Here is a 23,760-nt window from a genome sequence, read left to right on the forward strand (position 1 = left end):
TACTGGATTGAGACCATGGAAAGCCCAAACTCATGTGGATTTTCCCTTAAATAAATTATTTACATTCTAAGAGTGCAATTCTATACATATCTATTCGGAAAGAGGCACCACTGAGATGTATCCAATGTTACTCCTCCTTAGAGTAGACTCGTTGAAATGAATGGGACTTAAGTCAGATGAACACTGGATATAACCTTACTGAATTCAATGGTACTTACTCAAATGTTCAATAGGCGTTACTCCCAGATAAGTGTGCATAGGATTGCAGCCTATAAAATGTATTTCTTAGCAAGACATTGGGAACAAACAGCAGGAGGATGAGATGGATTTTCACTATGCTTGTCTTGTACTGTTGAAACCATCATCTGAAGCACTCTGAGCAGGATACTTGACTTCTTGGAAAAAGGAAAGGTTCCTCCTGTGCAAACACCGAGCCATTGCTGACCCCTAGAGGGACGCCGCTTATGCTGGCTCTTTCATGGCAGACTGTAGCGGGGTGGTTTGCCATTGCCTTCCCCAGTCGTGACTACCTTTCCCCCAGCAAGCTGGGTACTCATTTTACCGACCTCGGAAGGATGGAAGGCTGAGTTGACCTGAGCCGGCTACCAGAGACCCAGCTTCCGCCGGGATCGAACTCAGGTCATGGGGAGAGTTTCGGTTGGACTAAACAGAGACAGATACTTTAAAAGTGCCCCAAAGCATGTGTGAAATCTCCACTGGGTTTCTTCTTTATGTTTTTGATTCTTCATCTCCTTTATTTCATTTTTCCCTAGTAATGTCAAAATCACCTGGCACCTAAGCAGAAGCTTTGTACAGTGTAACCCCCCCCCCCAATAATCCAAATTGCTCACTTTTAAAAATTCAAGCAGACAGATTCAACTTTGTTTTTGGTAGATTGTGAACCAAAGGAAGTTACTTCCTTTGGAAGTAACTTCCTGCATTGAGCAGGGGGTTGGACTCGATGGCCTTGTAGGCCCCTTCCAACCCTACTATTCTATGATTCTACTTCCTGTAATTATTCACAAGCCATGCATCTCACTCGCCCCTTTAATTACATTTTACTAATTTGGCATATTTGCCTTTACATATCACACTACAGTGCATTCGTCACTGATTGACAGCACATTTAAAATAAATAAAATGATTACAGTCAAGCTTTCTACGTCAATATTTGGTTCATTGCTTGGAAGGTATGCAAATAATCTGCTCCAGTAATACATCGAATAAATGCGTACAAGCCTATTCACGGCTGCTAAGAAGTACGCACCACTGGGCTCAGTGAGACCTACGCCAAGGTAAGGATGCACAGAATTGCAGCCTCCTTAGTATACGTTTAACGCATTCTCCGCCAAAGTTTACCGCCTCCACGAAGAAACGTCCGGATGGCGCTCGGGGCGGGGATGCTTCCTGAGCCATGTGATTTCCTTTCCCTGCCTTAGGGTGGCTTAATCCTTACGTACGTAGCTGGAACCCGGTTCTGAAGTTCCACCCGCAAGAGAGCCAGGAAGGGAGCGAGCCCGGCAGAAGGAAACGGACCCTCACTCTGTGCGCCTGCGCGAAGGCCGACGTTCTATAGCGCGAGACCCGCAGAGAGTCGCGCTGCTATGACGTAGCGCAGCAGGCGTCGCTCCGAACGTGAGGCGGCGGGTCCTGTTGTTGTAGGTGGTGGTTGTGGCAGTGGGGGAGGCGGGTTTCTGACGGCTGGCTGAGGGGGCCTGGGGCCGGTCATGGCGCTGAGGCCTGGCCCCGGGGGAAGATGAATAAGGGCTGGTTGGAGCTGGAGAGCGACCCCGGTGAGTGAGCGAGCAGCGAGCGAGCTCCGGGGTTGCCATGGAGAGTCATGGGTGGAGGCCTAAGGAAGGGGCAAGGCTGAGCCCTGGGCAGTGGAGGGTGGGGCGGTGGAGATCTCGAGGAGGAGAGGATGGAGGGAGGTGGACTTCCGCCTTTCCCTGCTGTAGCTAGGATGCTAAGCATGGCACGGCTATGGGTGGTGGCAGCTACAGGGGGGTTCTGAGGGAGGGAGAGGACTGCCTGAGGGAGAGAGCTTGGGATGAGATGGTCTCATAGGTTTGATGGTAGAACGGGAGTGTCAGTGTGTGGCACTGTGTAGATGACAACTATAGCTGTAAGGCAGGCTTCCCCAGTATGGTGCCCTCCAGATGTGTTGGACTACAGCTCCCAACATCCCCCAGCTGTAGTCCAACACAACTGGAGGGTGCCAGGTTGAGGAAGGTTGTTTTGAGGGGACTCATGAATAGAAAGCTGAGAAGGAGCTGGGGCATGGATATCTGTGGCAATCAGTGACAGGAGTCTTGAGACCCAGTTATTAACTCCCTGCCCCCAAAGACACACTGGACAACTAGACGTGTAAACTAGGTTCATGAAGTTGTGTGTCAGATGGTTTTGCATTTGAAGATGTCACTATCCATTCCCAGGTTCTTGTTAGTAAGTCTGTGTACCGCTTTACCACTTACCCAGTTGGAGCCCTTTGTTCTCATAGTTAAAGGATGCGTTCCCATGCATTTGTCCTGCTACAAACTCAAACTCACCTGTCTATTTGTCAGAGCTGATGTGAAAGAAGAGTCCAGATATTTCATATCAAATAGTGAAACTAGGACTTTAAAATGCATCTAACACCAAATGATTTAGAAGATGCACCATGCAAGGATGACTCGTACTTTCTTTTGAAAATGTAGAAGGCTATGATGGTTATAAACAGTCAACACAGCTATGGCAATATATACTTTCCACAGAAAATAACTGTAGTTAATATGCAACAGTATCATTTACATTTCTATCCTGCCTTTATACACTGGTCACAAGCAGCCTATTTTCTGAGGCTGGGGAAATTCAGGTGCTATTTTTGCATGTGCAGTCTAGAGATGGGTGACTTCTTCCAGGTTTGTGTTGGATTGGCTCAGAAAATAAGTTGAGCTGCTTTGAAAAAATCAGAAATAGCTTATCTTATTTCTGAGCCAATATGATGTTGGAAGTCTTCTGTCAGCCTGCCCCTTGATCCCCCAGTCCCCTCCCCTCTTTCCCCTATGTTGGACCTGGATTGGGGATACATAGGTTTGAATCCTTACTTGGGCTGCAAAGCTCACTGGGAGATCTTGGGCTAGTCACCCTCTCTCAGCCCAGCCTAGTTCACAGGGTTGTTGATCCATCAATGTATGTCACTATGAACTCCTTGGAGGAAGGGTAGGATGTAAATGTGGGACTAATTAAGCATGTATAGCTTTTGAAGAGCAGCATAAAACCATCAGCGGAGATAAAACATTAAGGGTGCAATCCTATGCATGTTTAGACAGAGAAAAGGCCTACAACTTCCAGCATGCCCCCAACCAGCCATGTTGGCTAGGGCATGCTGGGAGTTGTAGGCTTTTTCTCTGTCTAAACATGCATAGATTGTGCCCTAAAAGTCTTTGGTAAACTCAAATGTCTTTGGCTAGTGCTGAAATGACATCAAAGTAGGTGCCAGGCAAGCTTTGCTGAGACAACCATTCCATAGTTGCAGTACCACCAACAAGAATGTCCCTTCCCTGGTAAGCCACCACTAGCACCTCAGACAGCTCCTGCGCCTGGAAAATGGTCTCTGCTGAAGATCTTCATGTATAGACAGGTGATTATGTCAGGTGCTCTGGTCCCAAGCTGCGAAGGGCTTTAAAGGTCAAAACCAGCACATTGAATTGAACCAAGAAATGGACTATGAGCCAGTGAAGTTGACAAAGCACTGGTGTTATATGACCATAATGCCCAATCCTGGTTTCCCTAAGATGAACCTACTTTCCACCTACTCCAGACTGCTTCCCCTTCCACACCCCCACATGCCATCCCACATTCAAATAAATTAACAGTGCCTCAGGTTTGGAGGCTTTGTTTGTGTCTTTGCGTCTGGTAGCTTCCTCATACTCACTCCAATCAATGCCTCCTGAACTGTTGCTGCTCCTACCCCATCTGACATGCTGAGTTGGGGTGGGGGTCATTTCTTACAGGGCCAGCCACTGTTGCTTCCTTGTGCTCATCCTCTGAGTGCACACCCACCCCTCCTCCACCATACACACACTGGTTGCTGAGATTAGGATTCACCGGGTCACCTCCCATCCAAGCAGATTGAAGGCAACAAAGTAGCTGCATTATCCCTCATTGATGGTGCCTGGCTAGTCGCTATGGGACTGGCACCTACTACAGTAGAAGACATGTGCTGCTGCTCCTCCTCCACTGAAGATGGAGGGTAAAAGTAGCAACCTAACACAGAAGCTACAGTGGAAGAAGAGAAAAAGAATAGCCAGCATCTGGGCAGTAATGCACGTTGTATGTGGTGGTGGTCCTTGAATTGTTCCACCCTGGGTGGCTGCTTTTGTTGCCTGTATTGTCAAGCTGGCTCTGATTATACCATTATAATATATATTATTATTTTAATGAAGGCATCCAATACTCTGCTTCACCTACAGAATTTCTAATCTTGATCTTGCTTTAACATTCACAATGGGTTAGACTAAAATAAATGCCAAAAGTTTATTTCTGCAGAATACATGTGGTGCTCAGCAAGTAACAGTTCTGTCTCATGTTCTTTTGCAGGGCTCTTCACACTCTTAGTAGAGGATTTTGGTGAGTATGACCATACAATAATCTACGCATCTCTCCTGGCTGTTCCTTCCCATACGTTAACACCTGCTGTATCTTCCTGTAGGTGTTAAGGGGGTTCAAGTAGAGGAAATCTATGATCTACAGAGCAAATGCCAAGGGTAAGCTACTAACCATTATATTGATTAGAGGGAACCACAGTATCCTTTGAAGTTGCGACTTATCCTGATATTTGTAAATAATAATCTTGCTGAAATTTGTGTGGAAGTTGTTCCATTTCTGTCAAATAGGAAATGCCACAAATATTCTTAATGGCCTGGATGATGATGAATAATGTCATGGCAGAACTGATAACGGATAATTTTTAACCACTTGTTTAAAAATTGTGATAAGCGTAGAATAACTTCTTGCATTGAGATTGCAGTGTTTTTTTTAAAATAAATAAATAAATAAGGTGGCTTTTATAGAAAGTCCTGTAGTCATCCAAACTGCCACACTGTTGTTGTTGTTCAGTCGTTCAGTCGTGTCTGACTCTTCGTGACCCCATGGACCATAGTACGCCAGGCCTTCCTGTCCTGTCCGCTCTCTTCCGGAGTGTGCTCAAGTTCATATTCATTGCATCGGTGATGCTATCTAGCCATCTCATCCTCTGTCGTCCCCTTCTCCTTTTGCCTTTAGTCTTTCCCAGCATCAGGGTCTTTTCCAGAGAGTTTTCTCTTCGCATTAGGTGGCCAAAATATTTGAGCTTCAGCTTCAGGATCTGTCCTTCCAATGAGCACTCAGGGTTGATTTACTGTAGGATGGACTGATTTGACCTCCTTGCAGTCCAGGGCACACGTAAGAGTCTTCTCCAGCACCACAGTTCGAAAGCATCAATTCTTCGGCACTCAGCCTTCCTTATAGTCCAGCTCTCACAGCCATACATTACTACTGGGAAAACCATAGCTTTGATTAGACGGACCTTTGTCGGCAAGGTGAAGTCTCTGCTTCTGACTATGCTGTCTAGGTTTGCCATAGCTTTCCTCCCAAGGAGCAAGCGTCTTTTAATTTCATGGCTACAGTCACCGTCTGCGGTGATCTTGGAGCCCAAGAAAGTAAAATCTGTCACTGCTTCCATTTCTTCTCCTTCTATATGCCAGGAAGTGATGGGGCCAGATGCCATGATCTTAGTTTTTGTAATGTTGAGTTTCAAACCAGCTTTTGCACTCTCCTCTTTTACCCTCAAGAAGAGGCTCTTTAGATCCTCTTCGCTTTCTGCCATTAGGGTGGTATCGTCTGCATATCGGAGGTTGTTGATAATTCTCCCGGCAATCTTAATTCCGACCTGTGATTCATCCAACCCGGCGTTTCTCATGATGTACTCGGCATATAAGTTAAATAAGCAGGGTGACAATATGCAGCCTTGTCGTACTCCTTTCCCAATTTTGAACCAATCAGTTGTTCCATGTCTGGTTCTTACTGTTGCTCCTTGACCCTCGTACAGGTTTCTCAGGAGACAGGTAAGGTGGTCTGATACTCCCATCACTTTAAGAATTTGCCAGAGTTTGTTGTGATCCACACAATCAAAGGCTTTAGCGTAGTCAATGAAGCAGAAATAGACGTTTTTCTGGAATTCTCTTGCTTTCTCCATGATCCAGCGAACGTTGGCGATTTGATCTCTAGTTCCTCTGCCTCTTCGAAACCCAGCTTGTACTTCCGGTAGTCCTCGGTTCGCATACTGCTGAAGCCTAGCTTGTAGGATTTTGAGCATCACCTTGCTGGCATGTGAAATGAGCGCAATTGTGCGGTAGTTTGAACACTCTTTGGCGTTGCCCTTCTTTGGAATTGGAATGTAAACTGACCTTTTCCAGTCTTGTGGCCACTGTTGAGTGTTCCAGATTTGTTGGCGTATTGAATGCAGCACTTTAACAGCATCATCTTTTAAGATTTTAAATAGCTCAGCTGGAAGACTGTCATCTCCGCTAGCTTTGTTGTTACTAATGCTTCCTAAGGCCCACTTGACTTCACTCTCTAGGATGTCCAGCTCAAGTTCAGTGACCGCACTATCATGGCTATCAAAGACATTCAGATCTTTCCTGTATAGTTCTCCTGTGTATTCTTTCCACCTCTTCTTAATCTCATCCGCTTCTGTTAGGTCCCTGCCTTCTTTGTCCTTTATCATGCCCGTCTTTGCACAAAACGTTCCCTTGAGATCTCCGATTTTCTTGAAGAGATCTCTAGTCTTTCCCATTCTGTTGTTTTCCTCGATTTCTTTGCATTGTTAATTTAAGAAGGCCTTCTTGTCTCTCCTTGCTATTCTCTGGAACTCTGCATTCAGTTGGATATATCTTCCCTTTTCTCCCTTGCTTTTCGCTTCCCTTCTTTCTTCAGCTACTTGTAAAGCCTCATCAGACAGCCACTTGGCTTTCTTGCATTTCTTTTTCTTTGGGATGGATTGAGTTGCTGCCTCCTGAACAATGTTACGGACCTCCGTCCATAGTTCCTCAGCCACTCTGTCTATCAGGTCTAATTCCTGAAATCTATTCCTCACCTCCACTGTATATTCATAAGGGATATGATTTAGGTCATACCTGAATGGTTTAGTGGTTTTCCCTACGTTCTTCAATTTCAGCTGAAATTTTGCAACAAGAAGCTCATGACCTGAGCCACAGTCAGCTCCAGGTCTTGTTTTTACTGACTGTATGGAGCTTCTCCATCTTTGGCTGCAAAGGACAGAATCAATCTGATTTCGATATTGACCATCTGGTGACGTCCATGTGTAGAGTCGCCTCTTGTGCTGTTAGAAAAGAGTGTCTGCTATGATCAGCGTGTTCTCTTGGAAAAACTCGATTAGCTTTTGTCCTGCTTCATTTTGTACACCAAGGCCATGCCTGCCTGTTATCCCGGTGATTTCTTGACTTCCTACTTTAGCATTCCAATCCCCTATGATGAAGAGGACATCTTTTTTTGGTGTTAGTTCTAGAAGGTGTTGTAGGTCTTCACAGAACCGATCAACCTCAGCTTCTTCGGCATCAGTGGTTGGGGCATAGACCTGAATTACTGTGATGTTGAATGGTTTGCCTTGGATTCGTACTGAGATCATTCTATTGTTTTTAAGATTGTACCCCAGTACTGCTTTTCCCACCCTTTTGTTGACGATGAGTGCTACTCCATTTCTTCTAAGGGATTCTTGCCCACAGTAGTAGATATGATGCTCACCTGAATTAATTCGCCCATGCGTGTCCATTTTAGTTCGCTGATTCCCAAGATGTCGATGTTCAATCTTGCCATCTCATGTTTGACCACCTCCAGCTTACCTTGATTCATTGATCTGACATTCCAGGTTCCTAAACAATATTGTTCTTTACAGCATCGGATTTTCTTTTCACCACCAGACACATCCACAGCTGAGTGTCCTTTCGGCTTTGGCCCAGCCGCTTCACTCTTTCTGGCGCTACTTGGAAATACCCTCTGCTCTTCCCCAGTAGCATATTGGACACCTTCCGACCTGAGGGGCTCATCTTCCGTGTCATCTCTTTTAGCCTTGTTCCATGGGGTTTTCTTGGCAAGAATACTGGAGTGGGTTGCCATTTCCTTCTCCAGTGGACCACATTTTGTCAGAACTCTCTGCCATGACCTGTCCGTCTTGGGTGGCCCTGCACGGCATAGCTTATGGCTTCACTGAGTTACGCAAGCCCCTTCGCCACAACAAGGCAATGATCAAAAACTGCCACACTAGCTAGTGACTAATTGTACTGCAAAGCCTTTATGCTGCAGCATAGAGTAGTACAATAATTGGGGTTCTATTGTTGGTTTGAATGTTTTATGATACTGTTTTTGATATGTTGTACATGGCCTTGTTGGTTTTTACAGGAAGGCATTATACAAATATTTAAAATACATAAAATAAATGGATGCTGTCTTGAGCCTCCAGTTGTCAGCATTTGGGAGTATCAAGGGTGTTTTGGTGGGGTGGTGGTGGTGCTGTAATGGGAACTGGTAATGTGGTTGTATTGGCTTTGTCCATTTCCCCCTGCTAATACCAGCTATTGTTTAAATAAGGGGTAGGCAACTTGTGGCCCTCCAGAAGTTTTGGCCTACACTTCCCATCATCCCTCATCATTGGCTATACTGGCTTTTTGTGAACCGCCCAGAGAGCTCCAGCTATTGGGCGGTATAGAAATGAAATGAATGAATGAATGAATGAATAAATAAATAGGTCTGATGGGAGTTGCAGGTCAAAACATCTGGAGGGCCATAAGTTGCCGTCCCTTGGTTTAAATGAATAAAACTCACTGGCTCATGTGTGTGGGTGACCAGAGAACTATTGAAATACATACTTCACAAGTGATGCAGCTGTACTGTTGTCACATTGTTTTCCTTCTTTTTACCAGGACAGTCTATGGGTTCATCTTCCTTTTCAAATGGATTGAAGAACGCCGGTCCCGACGGAAGGTCTCTACTCTAGTAGATGAAACATCAGTGATTGATGATGACATTGTCAATAACATGTTCTTTGCTCATCAGGTAAGTTGATATGGAGGGAGAAAGAAGGATTTCCCCAGGTAGGTAGAGCCAGGGCTTAATGTGAGCCAGTCTTATCCCTAGCACTGAAAGCAAATTACTAGGATTGGTTCCATAATAAGTAAGATACTGCCTTTCCCTCATCACTGAGAGACCACAGTCGAACTCAGTTTGGGATAAAGAGTATGGCATTCCAGGGTAGACGATATGACCCCAATTTGAACTCCAGGAATTCTCATTTTAGAATTTAGGTACAGAGTAGGGCATCCTCATAATTGGAGTAGGGAAATAAAACCTTGCATGTGCTTCACTCATTATGTAGCATGACCGGGGAGAGGGCTGGGCCTAAGGAAAGTCAGTCCAGTGGATGTAGTGTTCGCTCTCTGACTCCATGGTGTGCATTCTTGTTACCTTTCTTTGTCATTCCTGCTCTCTGATAATGGCATAGTGATGTCAGACTGACATCTGACTTCTGTAGGTTGATGTTTGTGGGCTGGTAGGTGGGAGTGGGGAGCTTGCAGGAAGGGGTTGAACTCAGTGTCGTTTTGATTCCTTCCAGATTTGCATATTTTTGATACTATATTTGTTTTTGCTCAGTAAGCTGCCTAGAGAATATCTGTTGATGGGTGTATGTATAAATGTACTAAAATAACCTTTAAGTGTTACTGTGCAGTAGGAAGAGATGTTTAGCTCAGAGGCCCTAATAGCTGCAGTGGTAGACCTAAAGTCATGGCTGTACTTTTGCTTAGTCTGGCTGACTGCTGGGTTGCCTTGCTTTTCATATTGTGTGTAAATGTTCTCTTTTTAATAGCTGATTCCCAATTCTTGTGCCACACATGCATTGTTGAGTGTCCTCCTGAACTGTAGTAGTGTGGATCTGGGGCCAACTTTGAGCCGAATGAAGGAATTCACCAAAGGATTTAGTCCAGAGGTATGATGCGGCAGAGTGTTTACAGGTGGGAACAAATTGAGATCATTGTAGGCTGCTGATCTCCCAAGATGCTTTTGTAAAATCTCCTTTCTTGGTGGCATCCTCTTTTCCTGCCATCTTGACCTATTCCCCAGTTTCTTGCTTCCCCTTATGGCTTAAGGAAACTTAACTATGCATATTAGTTTTGTCAGTATCATTATGGAGGAGGAGGGGTCCAATGTATGGGAGCCAGAAATGCTGAGGTGAGGCTTTTCAACCTAAAGTTATCCTCTTCTTGGAGAAATGTGAGTAACAATAGAATATGATATGGATGTTGCAGAGGATTGATTCCATAATCTCTACACATAGTCTATTGGCAAGCACAGCGGTGGATAACTATTTTGGATACTTGGCAAGAATGAAGAACCACATCAGAGGACACCTTTTTCTCTTTTGTCTGGCCAAACAGTGGTCCTAGCCCCTAAACAAACCTTTATGCATGTTGTTTTAAAATGAGCTTTTCTTAGCTCTGAGAGAGTTTTCCTACTAGCTTGCAGTAGTACCCCAGTCATGCCATTCTGGATTCAGTCAAGGACTTTTTTTGGCCTTCTGTACAAGAACTGGGATAGTGATAGGCATCAGGGGCAGAGGACCTCCCTTAGGTCATAGGGGGCTCTAGTGAAAATAAAGCTATATGTGATTCTGATAGAATCTGTCTTAACTTCTTGCTCTGTTTCTTCTCCCCCAGAGCAAAGGCTATGCCATTGGAAATGCCCCAGAACTGGCCAAGGCACATAACAGTCATGCTAGGTAAGTGGGATGACAGAAGAACATTTTGCTGTGAAGTTATTCATTCATTCAATGTATATCCTGCCTATATACAAGATAGTATAGGTGGCATACAAAGTTAAAAAAAAAAGAATCAACAATATAAACCATATATAACAATCAGCAAAAAGGAGAAAGATAGATACGCAACTGCATGAGTCAATGCGCATCGTTAGTGGGACGATACGACCTACTCCCACATACTGGCTACCTGTTTTGAGCCACATACCACCTCCGGATGTAAGACGAAAGAGTGCCCTTCTTCAAGAATATCGGAAGATTATTGACAATCTCCAGCTACCAGTATTAAATGACGTAACCTACTTGGAGCGAAACAGGCTAAGATCGAGACATCCAGCCATTTCTACCGCTAAAGGTCTTCTAGAAGATGATTTTAATATCCACAATACGTGGAAACAACATTGGTTAGGAAACTGTCCTCCACAATGCCGAAGCTTGCCCTGCATCTTGGAAAAACCACCTGGATTTGACCAGCCCTGTGCAATATGGACAACCTTGAACTGAATTTGCACGGGACATGGTAGATGTGCAGATGCCTTTTATAAATGGGGCAAAACAACATCATCAGATTGTGATTGTGGGGCTGTAAAACAAACTCTCCAACACATAGTGACAGAGTGTCAAAACGGAGCCTACAATGGAGACTTTGCTGATTTCCTGGCTGTGACAACTGAAGCAAAAAACTATATCTGTAACCTAGACATACGTTTGTGATCTTCCTGTCTATATTTTATATTTCATATTTATTACGTTCTGTGTTTTTATTGTAATGCAATGTGAATGTGCCATACGATAGATAGATAGATAGGTAAGTAAGTAAGTAAGTACGTAGCAAAAGAATAAAAATTCTAAAAGGAACCAGATCTACCCTGACTTCTTGGGTATTTGTCCTCTTGGCAGGCCAGAGCCCAGGCATTTGCCAGAAAAGCAGAATGGGATCAGTGCTGTACGGACCATGGAGGCTTTCCACTTTGTCAGCTATGTTCCCATCAAGGGGCGGCTCTTTGAGCTGGATGGCCTGAAGGTTTATCCCATCGACCATGGTAAGGGACCCCAGCATCCGTGCTTTTGCTTATCAGAAGCATTGAAAATGTTGTCCTGTGCTAGTAGCTATTTGGGATCCTCAGAGCTTCAGTCCTTGTCAAATAGCAATGTTTTTCCAGGTTAACATATTTTCACCCTTTATTTTAACCAATGTATGAGGGATGTCTGCCCAGTAATAGCAAAAAATGTCTTGCAGTGAGACCTTGAGCCCCTCCCGGGGGGAAAACCCAATCCATCCGTTTAATTGGAAGTTCTCCCCTATGTTGGGAGGGCACAATGGCCTTTAAGGTGTAATGAGTTGCAGACAAAGAGGAAGATGGCTCTACTTGCTTTCCACCTCTCTGCAGTGGTTCAAGTTGTCCTTGCTCTCCAGAGGCCCACAGCAGTCTGGGGCAGCAACTGAAAAATGCTAGTTGGGGTTAACAATATTAATACTATTTCTTAGAGTGCAATCCTATGCATGTTTAGACAAAAGAGCCCTACAACTCCCAGCATTTCCCAGAAAGCCATGCTGTCTAGGGAATTCTGGGAGTTGTAGGACGTTCCTCTGTCTAAACATGCGAAGGATTGCGCCCTTAATCACCTAAAATACAAGGTGTAGTGTAAGCTGTATTCCACTTGGGGACTGGGTTATCTCAACGTTGCCTGTGCAGTGAGTTCATCTGGGAAGGCTCTTCTCCAAGCCCCCTGTCTACCTGCTGAGACTGGACAGGTGGGGACTGGAGAGTGGATTTCTCAGTGGTGGTGCTCCCTCCACCTGTGGATTGCCTCCCTAGATCCATACACCTGGGATCTAAAGTTATGAGTTTAAGGCACCAGGTAAGATGTTTCTACTTTCTAAGGCATTTTAATTCAGGTTGTTTGTTTTGTCATTTTGGGTTCTTAGAGCGTTTAGGATTTTGGAGTTGATTGTATTCTATAACTGCTGTGTCTGTAGTTTTGGTTCTACTGTTAGCTTACTTGTTGTCGCTATTAATTTTTTTTGTATTGTTTCATGTATGTTTGTTATGATGTAAACTGCCTCAAATTCTTTTGATCAGGCCAATATATTAAATAATAACAATAAATTAACTATGACAAAAGTCTGCCCACAGACATTTAATCAAAATAAACAGACACATGAGGAAAAGGAAGGAAGAGGGTCTTAGAGAGACAATGGAGGAAGAGTAAACTCAGCAAATTAGAGAAGGCCTTGGAAAACAGCGATGTCTTGAGGAACGTCTTAGACAATGAGAGGGACTGAATCATGTTTATCTGGAGGCAAGGAATATCTGGACACATAACATACACAGATCTTGAGTTTGCTGGGTATTATTATTACATCTTTTTTATTTTGCTTTGTTTGTACGAGAACGGGGAGAGTATTTTATTTTTTTGACCTCTGTGGAAGAGGTTGGATGGGGAACAGAGTTAGAAAGCACTGGGCTACAGTGGGGATGAGTTGTTGGTTTTTTAATCAGAATATGTTTCTGGGGTGTGTTTTTCTTTGTTTTGGTAATGGGTTACATCTTAAGAGAGTAGTTTTCATATCTTGTATGAGTTGATTGTGGACATATGGTTCAGAATGTAACCACCATCCATGTGGGTACCTCAGGTTATCCCATTCCCAAGGGATGTACATGATTTTCCTGTAATGTATTTTTTACTTCTACTGCATTGACTTTACATTTGCTGTTGTGTCTGCATGGGAGAAAGAACCTGCGGTTAAGCCCAATTAACAAATCAGTCGGTTAGCAGGGACCATTTCTCTGTACATTTCCACGTTTGTCTTTCCTTGCTTTTTCAGGGCCTTGGGCAGAAGATGAGGAATGGACAGACAAAGCTAGGAGAGTAATCATGGAGAGGATTGGACTTGCCACAGCAGGGTAAATGCCTAGAACAGTTAATATTAGTTAGGATTGTGTCACTATTTTGGAGGTGTACTTGAGAGGAGCCACAGTTTTTTTGTGGGCTCTCATGTTCTGTAAATCCTACTCTGGCCCACCTTTTTCCAGATACATGTTCTGGTCCAAAGACTTGCTGCACCTGCGTTAAGTACCTAAAATGAAGTATCCCAACGGATTCATCAGTCCAGTGCCACAAGCTGTGATGTTAAACTGGCATTAGGAGCACATTATGGTGAGCTAGGGAGAGATTCTGCTGCAGGTATTTAGGACTGAAATGTCTAGTGCAAGATGTTGTCTCTCTGCAGGGAGCCGTATCATGACATCCGCTTTAACTTGATGGCAGTGGTGCCTGACAGGAGGATGAAGTATGAATCCAAGCTGAACATACTGAAAATGAACCGACAGACTGTACTAGAAGCATTGCAGCAAGTAAGGGGCCAGGAGGGAGGGAGGGAGATCTCTTGTCCTGATTGAATCTGGCTGTAGGAAGAGGTGTCGTATTTCTCTGTTCAAGTTTGATGTACCAAAGTAGGGCTCTAGGTTGTGGACAGCTTTTTCAGTTTTTCGCATTTTAAAAATGGTGGAAGGAGCACAAGGACTACTGCATATAGAGCTTTACTTTTTTTTGAGGAGGGATGGGTCTTTTGCCTTAGTGGTATCCTGTTCTCTTTTGGTGCTGTTGTTGCTACTACTTTTTATTAATAGTTAGATTGCAGCCCATTAATTCTGCTTCCTGTCCTGCATAGCTGGCTTATGAATTAGAAGTATTTCCTGGGCAGAAATGATTGGATCCTAAGAGGCTCTTGAATCCAAAAGAAGGAGGCCCCAAGACAAGTACTCGATGTCAAAACTAGACAAATTAATGTTAAGAGGGCAGGTGGGCTCCCTAGTGCTTATCTGAAAAACCAGGACTCTTCTGAAAGAGTTGCTTGGGCTTAGTAATAACATGAAGACATATCACTGATACAGTACCCTAGGAGTATCATTTACCATTTTATGGTACTCTAGGGTACTCCTTTCCCATTTGTGAGGAAGCATGCTGATGAAAACTGGCTTGATGTGTAGGACGTTATTGCTTTCCGTATTTGGTGTTGTATCTTCACTTTGTGAATTGCTGAGCTTCACCCTTTTCTCCCCTTCCACATAAGCTAATCAGAGTGACTCAGCCAGAGCTGGTCCACACCCAGAAATCTCAGGATTCCCAGCCTCCCGAGGAGCCCAAGTCAGCTAACAGCAAGACCTCCACTCCACTGGAACTGGGGAGAGTGCAGCTGGGTCCAGAGAGCACACAGACAGGTATGAACTCGCTCTGTTAGAAAATGTAAGCGGTATGTTTGCTTAGATTCCAGAGGTAGGCTGTAGTGTAGTATGAACAAGGAACCATGCTCAGAAGGTGAATTTAAAAGCACACGCAAACAACCCGCAGCCCATGAGTTGCATCTGGCCCTTGGGCCTGCCATTGCCCAGCTGCCCCACATTTTTCTAGATGCTCTACCCCTCTAACCTCCCCTGGGGCCGAAGGTGGATGCTGAACCACTCTAGCCTGCCATACTCTGTGGTTTCTCAAAGGTAAGAGACTGTTGCCTCCAGTATGGGATGCAGTATGCCTCTGTATGCCAGTTGCTGGGGAACATAAGCAGGAGGCCACTCCCTGTCCTTTTTGGCAGGACAGGCCCTCCCTGTCCTGTTTGTGGGCTTCCCACTGGGGTATCTGGGTGGCCCTTTGTGAACAGAATTCTGTACTAGATTGGCCTTTGGTCTGATCCAGAAGGGCTCTTCTTGTGTCTTACGGGAGAGGAAACATGTCAAGAGGGTAGAGTGGCAGAAGACTTCTCTCTCTCAAGAATCTTACGGAGCACAGTGCACTCGAGTGCCTCCTCTCCTCTCCAAGTAGAGAGAGGAAAGCCTTTCCTGCCCAGGGAGGGGAAGTTAATGGGCAGAGTTTTAACCCTTGCCTACCCCCAAGAATGTGATGGCGTTTGTCCCCCATCTCCCCAACACGATTAAGCTTAGGAAATGTTCCAGTTTTGGCCAGGGATGTCGGAGGAATCTGTTTGTGGGGTGGAACTCGATGAGCTTTCGCCAGCTCAACCCCACCAGACTCTGGTCCGACATCTCCCAGCTGGCACGACTCAGCCAACACTGAGTTGGGCCAACTGGCGGATTTTGCAAGCTGAGCCATGTCCCTTGTAGGGATCCATCAGGCCCCCAAAGGGCAGGATTTCCCCACAACGAACAACCCTTGTTTTAGTGGGGAGAGAATCTGTATGTGTGTGTGTGTGGGGGGGGATCCCAGCACCCACCGGTTCTGACCACTCCCACCATCATATGTCACCCTTGGGCAAGAAGGTTGCCCACGCCTGTTCTAAAGCCTTGCTTTCTTAGGGATCTGCTTTGGCAGAGGAAGCTGCTGAAGGCTTGTGTTTATTTCTGGAAGAAATAATGGAGATTCCGGCCCTCATCTTAATTCCAGCTAGGGTTACAAATTGTAGACGTCTGTGTCTAACTTAAATGTTCCTGCTTGACTTTGTTGGATTTGGGGTAAAGAGTTCTGGAAAGCAGTGCTCGGTGAATATGAAAGTACCACGTTCCTTTTGGAAGTATAAGCATGCCCTTAGTAAGTGAACGTAAAGTTGGAAGAGTTGCCTCTGAATACAAGAGATATGTGTGTTTTGCAGAGAGTACTGAGGATTCTGGTGGCCAAGATCAGCCTGCGTCAACCCAGAGCCCTCCAAGCAAGTCAAAGCTGGGCAATAAACTCCCTGTGAGCAGTATAAATGGGGCACTGTCAAACCCCAGCCCCATTGTGCAGAGACTGCCAGCTTTCCTGGATAACCACAACTATGCCAAGTCACCCATGCAGGTGCGTGAGGGTTTTGAGCATGGTGGTTGCTGTCCATCTGGGAGAGCGCAAGCCACATGTTTTGCTTTCCCCACTCTTAACTGTGGCTCTTGCACCTCCAGAGGAAAAAGTTACTTCTCAATGGTTAAGACTTACTTGCACGGTTAGGGTGCTGCCTCATGTCCAGGAGATGTAGAATTTTCTGGCAAGACTCCCATTTTAAGGAATAGAATACCTTGTGCAAATTGGAATTCGTGAAGCTAGTATACGTTGAAGGGAAAAGTTGGGCTTCTTGTAGAAAGCACGCCTTTGACAAGGCTTCAGTGGAAGACAGAGGGATGCACCTGGTGTAGGGGAGCCACGCTGGCTTGAGGAGCCCTTCAGGCTTTTTCTAGGTTTTGAAGAGCTCATTGACAGTGCCTGTGTATCTTTCAAGCTTTCCTTCCCACGTGAGCGGGAAACCCTTCTTAAACAAGGGAGTATCCCTCCATATTTTTTTTAAGCTTTCCCACATGAGTGATTGTCACTTTTTTTGGGTGCCCTGCAGAGTTCCACTGAACCTCTCATCTAGTCAGTATCAGGGTGTGGCTGTTGAGAAGAGCACTCTTCCCCAATCTGGTGCCCTCCAGATGTTTTGGACTGCAACTCCCATCATCCCTGACCACTGGTTATGTTGGTTGGGGCTGATGAAAGTTGTAGCTCAAAACATATGGAGGTCATCAGGTTGGGGAAAGCTGGAGTTGAGTCTGCCCCCCCCCCCTTATCCCACAGATGTTTCATGGATGCAGATTCATTCCTTAGTCTGGCAAAAATTTCATGGGAGAAACTTCACCCTGAAGAAAATACTTGAAAGTGTATTTGCCACTGCAGAAGCCATCATAAGACAAGTCTTCTGCTTTTGAGTAACTGTGGAAAAGACTAGAGTCAGTGTGTACTGCTACTAATGCTAAATAGCTTTGGTAAAATGATTCATAATGTCTATAGCTGCTTGTTGAACAGGGATTTTGATCATGAGCAAAGTCTGGGCATTTTTAGGAGTCTTTTATTTATAAGTTCTGAATAATTTCAGCTGCTATGATGGGCCTTGAACTATCCAAAGTGTGTCTGATCAGTACAATCCCAGAATGCTTTTCACAAGGGATAAGGGGGAACTACTCTTTCCCTGCTTCCTTTTTGGCTTGCATTTGTGTCTCTTGGTGGGCCTGGGGGTCACTTGAGCAGGAGGATTGAATCCTTGTTCCTTAGAAGGCTGGTTCCTTGGGGATCAGGTGAGTGTGCAGCCACAGACGCTTCTTTGTGCAGCTCTGTTTGTTAAAATATGGGTTTTGTGGAACAGGAGATCCTCCCCAATACAATTCCTAGGATGCGTTCTGAAGGCAGACATATGGTGTGCATTGCAGGAGGAAGAGGACCTTGCAGCAGGAGTGGGCCGGAGCAGGGTCCCAGTACGGCAGCCCCAGCAGTACTCTGATGATGAGGATGATTATGACGATGAGGACGAGGAGGAAGTGTGCAGTGCCAGTCCTGTCATCAGGTAATGGCAAGACAACTGGTCTCCAGTGGTAGCTTATTCTCTCCTTGCTCCCCTGCAGGCTCCTCCCAGGAGGGTGGAAGTTTTTCAGCTCAAGCTAAAGATTATTTTTCCAAAACAAGCATTTATGATTGGGGGGGGGGGGGCAGGAGTGTTTATGTGATACTTGGCTTTGATCTGTACCATAACTCCCATGTGGAAGGAGAGATCCTAGTAGGAGTGTTCTTAACACAGTGAACAAGGATTATGTGATACAGATCACCTTACCAGCTCTATCTTTGAACTGTCAGGATGGAGATCTGTAATTAGAAATAAGTAACTTCTTTCTTTATCTGCCCTTTGCCCGGGCTTATCTGGCAAATATTAGCCAAGGGAGCAACTAAGCTATCCTTTTTATAGCATATGGCACTGCCAGGATTTGGGGCATGTGGTGCAAGGCGAAATGTCAGCTGAGTGGACTTGATTGAGGCTTGTGGACTATTTTCAGAGGAGAATTTTTGATCTTGTGGAATAGATTAGAACTTTAAAAAAAAGAGGTGGGGAACGGGCCAGACAGTATAAAACAATATATGTTGTATGATCCAGCAAAAATACCAATACCTCTGTATGACATAAACATATAATAATACTGATGTCTTATAATCTTTCTCTTCTATGTGTGTAAAATATATACACACACACTGCTATAAATCATTTTTTCACCTTTCTGGAATTGCAGCCAGTATCATATCAGTTAAAACAATACTACTAAAACTATAATATAAAGCAAAATATAATAAAACACACAATAATGCATCAGCAAACTATTGATTATTCCCTATTAAAGATCTTCTTAAAAAGATGGGCCTTGCACAGGTGCTTAAAAACTGGAGAGATGGCCATGTTTTGAGGAAGATCATTGTAGAAAACTGGGCAGCCACTAAGAAAGCCCTACTTCAGTCAGAGACGACAGTCTTACTTCCCTAATAGAAGGAATTTCAAGCAGATGCCACAAGGATGGCCTTAAAAGTCAAATGGGCTTTGATAGGAACAGGTGCTCTCTAAAGCATATTCAGTCCCAGGTCATGAAAGGCTCTAAAGGTAAAAACGATCACCTTAATTCCGGCCCGGAGCCGCAGCGGTAGCCAGCGCAGTCGGTGCACAGGTGGTTAATATAAGTGTATTCTCCTCTTCCTGACCGACACCTGCTGACAGATGGCCTGCCACATGGCTTCTGAGCCATTGTCAAGAGCAGTCCCTAGAAATGTGTGGGTTTGATTTCAGAATGAAGAGCACCTTTGTAAAGTTGTAGTTTGAGGGACAGCAGATGGGAGGAGATAAGGAGTAGTTTGATTTTAATTTTTGAAATGTGTGCCCTGCCACAGGGCTTGGAAGAGCTCTTGGGGTGGCTTAGGAGCTGTGAAGGGCTACATGTGATAGAGCAGTCCCTCCCTTCCGAGCTCTCCGAAGCCTTCCTCCCCGGCATCCCTTAAAGTAGCTCCCCCTGGTGCTTTGAACGTCTTCGTTGTATGCTACTGGATGTGAGAGCGGAAGACCCTTCTCAGCCTGATCTTCTCTCGTTCTCTGGCTTTGGGCAGTTACAAGAAGAAGGGCCAGGTGAAGCAGGAGCACTTGGTGGGGAGTGCAGATGGCCAGCTCTCCATGCTCCAGCCCAACGCCATCAGTGTCCTTGCTGAGAAGCTCAAGGAAACGCAGAAGGACCTCTCCGTTCCGCTCTCCATCAAGACCAGCAGTGGGGGCGCTGCAGTTGCTGTCGTTGCCCATTCCCAGCCATCTCCTACGCCCAGCAACGAGAGCACGGACACTGCCTCGGAGATTGGAAGTGCCTTCAATTCCCCACTCCGCTCCCCCATCCGGTCAGCCAATCCCACTCGTCCCTCCAGCCCCGTCACCTCCCACATCTCCAAGGTGTTGTTTGGGGAGGAGGACAGCCTGCTGCGCGTGGACTGCATACGCTACAATCGGGCTGTGAGGGATTTGGGGCCCCTCATCAGCACAGGCTTGCTGCACCTCACAGAGGATGGTGTTTTCTGCCCACTTACTATCACAGGTAGGGTTCCAAGGAAGGGCTCTGACTGCTGCTGCCCTGGAACTTCCCTACTCTGGGGAGAGCTTCAGTCTTCCTCATCAGAGGGTGCCAGGTCCATGATGAGCAGCAAGGGAATGGCCAGTGGAATGTGTTTGGCGTGGAGTCAGGCTTCTTGCTAGCAAACACTTTCTTCATGTTCTGATGTGCAACTTTCGCAGTGTTCAAACAGCATGTTATGGGTTTAACATGCATACTTGAAGTCCTCGCACTGTTTGGGCTCAGAGAATTGGTCCAGTGACCAAAGAGCCTGTATAATCTCTACTCTGGAGAGGAGTTGGTGATGAGAACATTACCGGCACAGGGCCTTTTCTTCCCTTTCCCAAGGTTCTGGTCTCTACCACCAAGCGTGTGGTTTAGGGCACAATCCTATGGGGATTCAGAGGCGACCCCCTATCCAATGCAGGGCAGGAGAAGCACGGAGGGGATCGTTCCCTCCGCACTTCTCCTGCCCTGCATTTTGTCCAGCCGTGGGAAGGCGGATCGGGGGAGGAGGCTGCTGGATGACACATAGGGTGTATCGTACTGGCATTTCTGCTTTCCCCGCCCCGGAAGGCCCCGTTTTGGCCGCTCTGCGCTCCTCTTCCGAGCACGGAGCGTGGGGCCATTCTGCGCTGCCCGCAAGGCAGGCGCAGAAGGGGGGGAAGGTCAGTGCTCTGGGAAACCAAGGTCGGTTCCCGGGAAACCACATATCCTACAGCCATCTAGCTGCTGACCATAGGATTGCTCCCTCTGAGATGTAAAATTTCTGGAAATTTTGAAGCCATGGAGAAAACTTTTTTTTCTGGATGGGTTTCAGAAATAGAAAAATAAGCATTGCTTTTTTTTTTTTTAGCACTCTTTACAGATCTAAAGTCACTTTGTTGCTTTAGAACAGCTGTCCCCAACCTGGTGCCCTCCAGATATTTTGGACTTCAGCGCCCATCACCCTCAGGCAACATGGCCAGTAGTCAAGAATGTTGGGCATTGTAGTCCAAAACATTTGGAAGGCACCAAGTTGGGGAAGGCTGCTTTAGGAACATAAAGCAGCCTTTATGTTATTAAAGTTATATTCTGTGTAACTTTGCTCATAAAATTATCATTATATTTAAGCACTTTAAAAAATAAACTCAATAAATTCATAATTATTGTCTGAATAAACTATACTTTTAAATTTAATATACCAAACATGATAAATTTATGAGCAAACCAAGTTATACATAACATATTCTAGGTTCCTATCCTATGTCTGACCAGAGGGAACTTCAGTAAGTAGTCCATGAAACTTCTGAATCATCCTAGAAGTCAGAAGAAGCAGGAAGAACTGGAGGCAGAGGAAGACTGGTATACTACATCTGTTCCTGTTTGTTAGGAAGTTTAGGGAACTTCCTAAACCTGTTCCTGTTTAGTGGCAGCAGTTTATGGTTTTATAGCTGAGGCAGCATTCCTAGCAGTGCAGTTTATTTATTAAAAACTTTGGCAATGAGTTCCATAGATCCAGCCTTCAAAGTTAATTAAAAAAAACATAGGTGGGATAACCCATATGCTGTTCTGTAGCATCAGGTGGTAGTGGTGAAATAACCTACAGTGTTTTTTTCACATGTGGGTTTTAGATTAGAACTACATTAATTGACTGCTACAGCATCTAACCAGAACCAGAATCACATGTCTCTGTAGAACAAAACCCAAACTGTCAAGAATGTACATTTTCATCCATATTATGATATGGTGACTTCTTACCTGTTGGGAAACTGAGCATGACTTGGATCTTCCTTAAATGTCTATCAGTAAAAGATACATTAGATCAATCATTTTAATAAGGAAAGGAAGAAATACTATGCTGGGAATCTTACTGAGAGGATTAAAATATATATTTACCCCCGTGCTTCGTTATTTCCAGACAGTTTACATCTCTAGTCTTTCTGTAAAAGTCTTATTACATAGCTTTGAGAAATCATTTGCGGGGAGTAAAGGCTGGGTAACAATATATAAACAGCCTGTCTTAACTGTTCAATTTTTCAGAAAAACACAAAAACAGACTGGTGGGGTGGGGGGTCAGGGGAGTGGGTTTTTTCTGTACCTTCACAGCTCTAGTGTGACTCTTTGCACTTTTAGGAGCAGATCCAAAAAACTGTGGGGTAATCTCACATGGAGTGTCCCTTGTGGGGGAAAAACAGCATTTTGGACTCCTCAAAGCATGTGTCAACAATATAGCAGTAAGGCATGTGCTTATGAGTAATCCATACAGAAGTACTCAGCGTTCTGGTTTGTTCATGTGAATACAGCCTTGGGGTGCTCTCAGTGGAGCTTCTTCAAAGCTGCTTAAAGTTACAGCTACTAACCATGGGGTTGGGGCTCATTTTTCCAGTTATGATCATCTGGCCTTGGATTGTGCATGTGATCCTTCTGGAGGAAGAAACATTATGTACCCACGTGCTCAAAATATGTGTCTAAACAGTACAGAAATACTCCATGCTATTTGCTTGTGTGCGTATGCCCCGTGTTTAACATTCTTTCTGATTTTTAATTCTTCTGTCATCCTCTCCCCCAACACCAGATGGTGGGAAAAGCTCCTGTCCTTCTAGCAAATCAAGCGAAGAGGTTCAATCCATTGTAAAACTAGAAGAGAGAGACTCAAACGAGCCAAATGACAGCAAGGAGAAAGCTGGAATTGGCCGGTCTAATGATCCCCCCGGTGGGGAAAAATATTCTCCTAAAGTAAGTATCTCTGCCCCACAGCAGTTGTGCCATGACAGAGGGTGGACTTTGGTGTAAGTCTTTTGCTCAGACTCTGGTGCAACAATCTGTGTAGCAGGCAGAGCCTTGCTCATGAGTAGATGATGCTAGAATTATTGATGGCAGTCTTGCCTTGGGATGGTTGATTCTTGAGTCAGCTTGAGCCACAGAGCAAATGAGGAAGGGAAGAGGCCTTTTTTGTCATAGTTATCCCTCACCTCTGTCTAGAGAGCCCGGGTGTTGGCATTTTCACTGCAAGAGATGTATTTATGGCTGCTGAGGATGTTTTCAGATGGCAGTTTCCTGTATTCTTGATTCTTGATTCAGCCAGAGGCAGGGGAGCCTATGAAGTATGTACCTGCAATGGGAGACACACTTTTGCATTGCTGCAGGGGTGAGGGCCGCGCAGCCGATTCTGGTCCTGTGCTATGGGGGACCAATGCAAATCGGAGGCAACAGCATACACGGATTGTGGGTGCTAGATTCAGTGGACATCTGAATATACCCCAGTCGTAGATGATGAGACAGCTTCTATGGAATCAGGGGTGGAGTTTTGCAGGAGAGAGAGAGAGAGTGTGTGTGTGTGTTTAAGCTAAAGAATAACAAAACTCAGTTGCAGGGAGCCTGAAATTATAGTGGAAGTTTTAAAAATTCAAGCTGAGAAATCAAAGGAGAAGCTGCTGGGCTAGAGTGGAGGGTTTTTTCCTTGGCACAGCTTTCTGTCCTTCACCTGGACCTTTTGTCCCTACACAGCTTTTGACCTGATATTTGTGGAGCTTTTGAGGCATTTCCTCCAATCCCTTCAAC

At 45.1% G+C, this 23,760-nt stretch overlaps 1 protein-coding gene across 1 annotated transcript in view; it reads left to right on the forward strand.

The window, feature by feature from the left end:
• The first annotated feature begins 1,637 nt into the window (after positions 1 to 1,637).
• Positions 1,638 to 23,760, forward strand: part of BAP1 (BRCA1 associated deubiquitinase 1) — a 41,795-nt gene continuing 19,672 nt past the window's right edge. The window contains exons 1-14 of the mRNA XM_084839703.1: positions 1,638 to 1,793; positions 4,582 to 4,611; positions 4,694 to 4,748; positions 8,961 to 9,093; positions 9,902 to 10,021; positions 10,749 to 10,810; positions 11,750 to 11,892; positions 13,680 to 13,758; positions 14,085 to 14,208; positions 14,928 to 15,075; positions 16,458 to 16,642; positions 18,022 to 18,155; positions 19,730 to 20,202; positions 22,775 to 22,935. Of these exons, the coding sequence (XP_084695829.1) occupies positions 1,757 to 1,793; positions 4,582 to 4,611; positions 4,694 to 4,748; positions 8,961 to 9,093; positions 9,902 to 10,021; positions 10,749 to 10,810; positions 11,750 to 11,892; positions 13,680 to 13,758; positions 14,085 to 14,208; positions 14,928 to 15,075; positions 16,458 to 16,642; positions 18,022 to 18,155; positions 19,730 to 20,202; positions 22,775 to 22,935 (1,884 nt within the window). The 5' untranslated portion in view covers positions 1,638 to 1,756. The remainder of the gene's footprint in view (positions 1,794 to 4,581; positions 4,612 to 4,693; positions 4,749 to 8,960; positions 9,094 to 9,901; positions 10,022 to 10,748; positions 10,811 to 11,749; positions 11,893 to 13,679; positions 13,759 to 14,084; positions 14,209 to 14,927; positions 15,076 to 16,457; positions 16,643 to 18,021; positions 18,156 to 19,729; positions 20,203 to 22,774; positions 22,936 to 23,760) is intronic.

The sequence above is a fragment of the Heloderma suspectum genome, chromosome 2, assembly GCF_057233095.1.
Source record: "Heloderma suspectum isolate Gila_16-S chromosome 2, 16-S_ref, whole genome shotgun sequence".
Lineage (NCBI taxonomy): Eukaryota > Metazoa > Chordata > Lepidosauria > Squamata > Helodermatidae > Heloderma > Heloderma suspectum.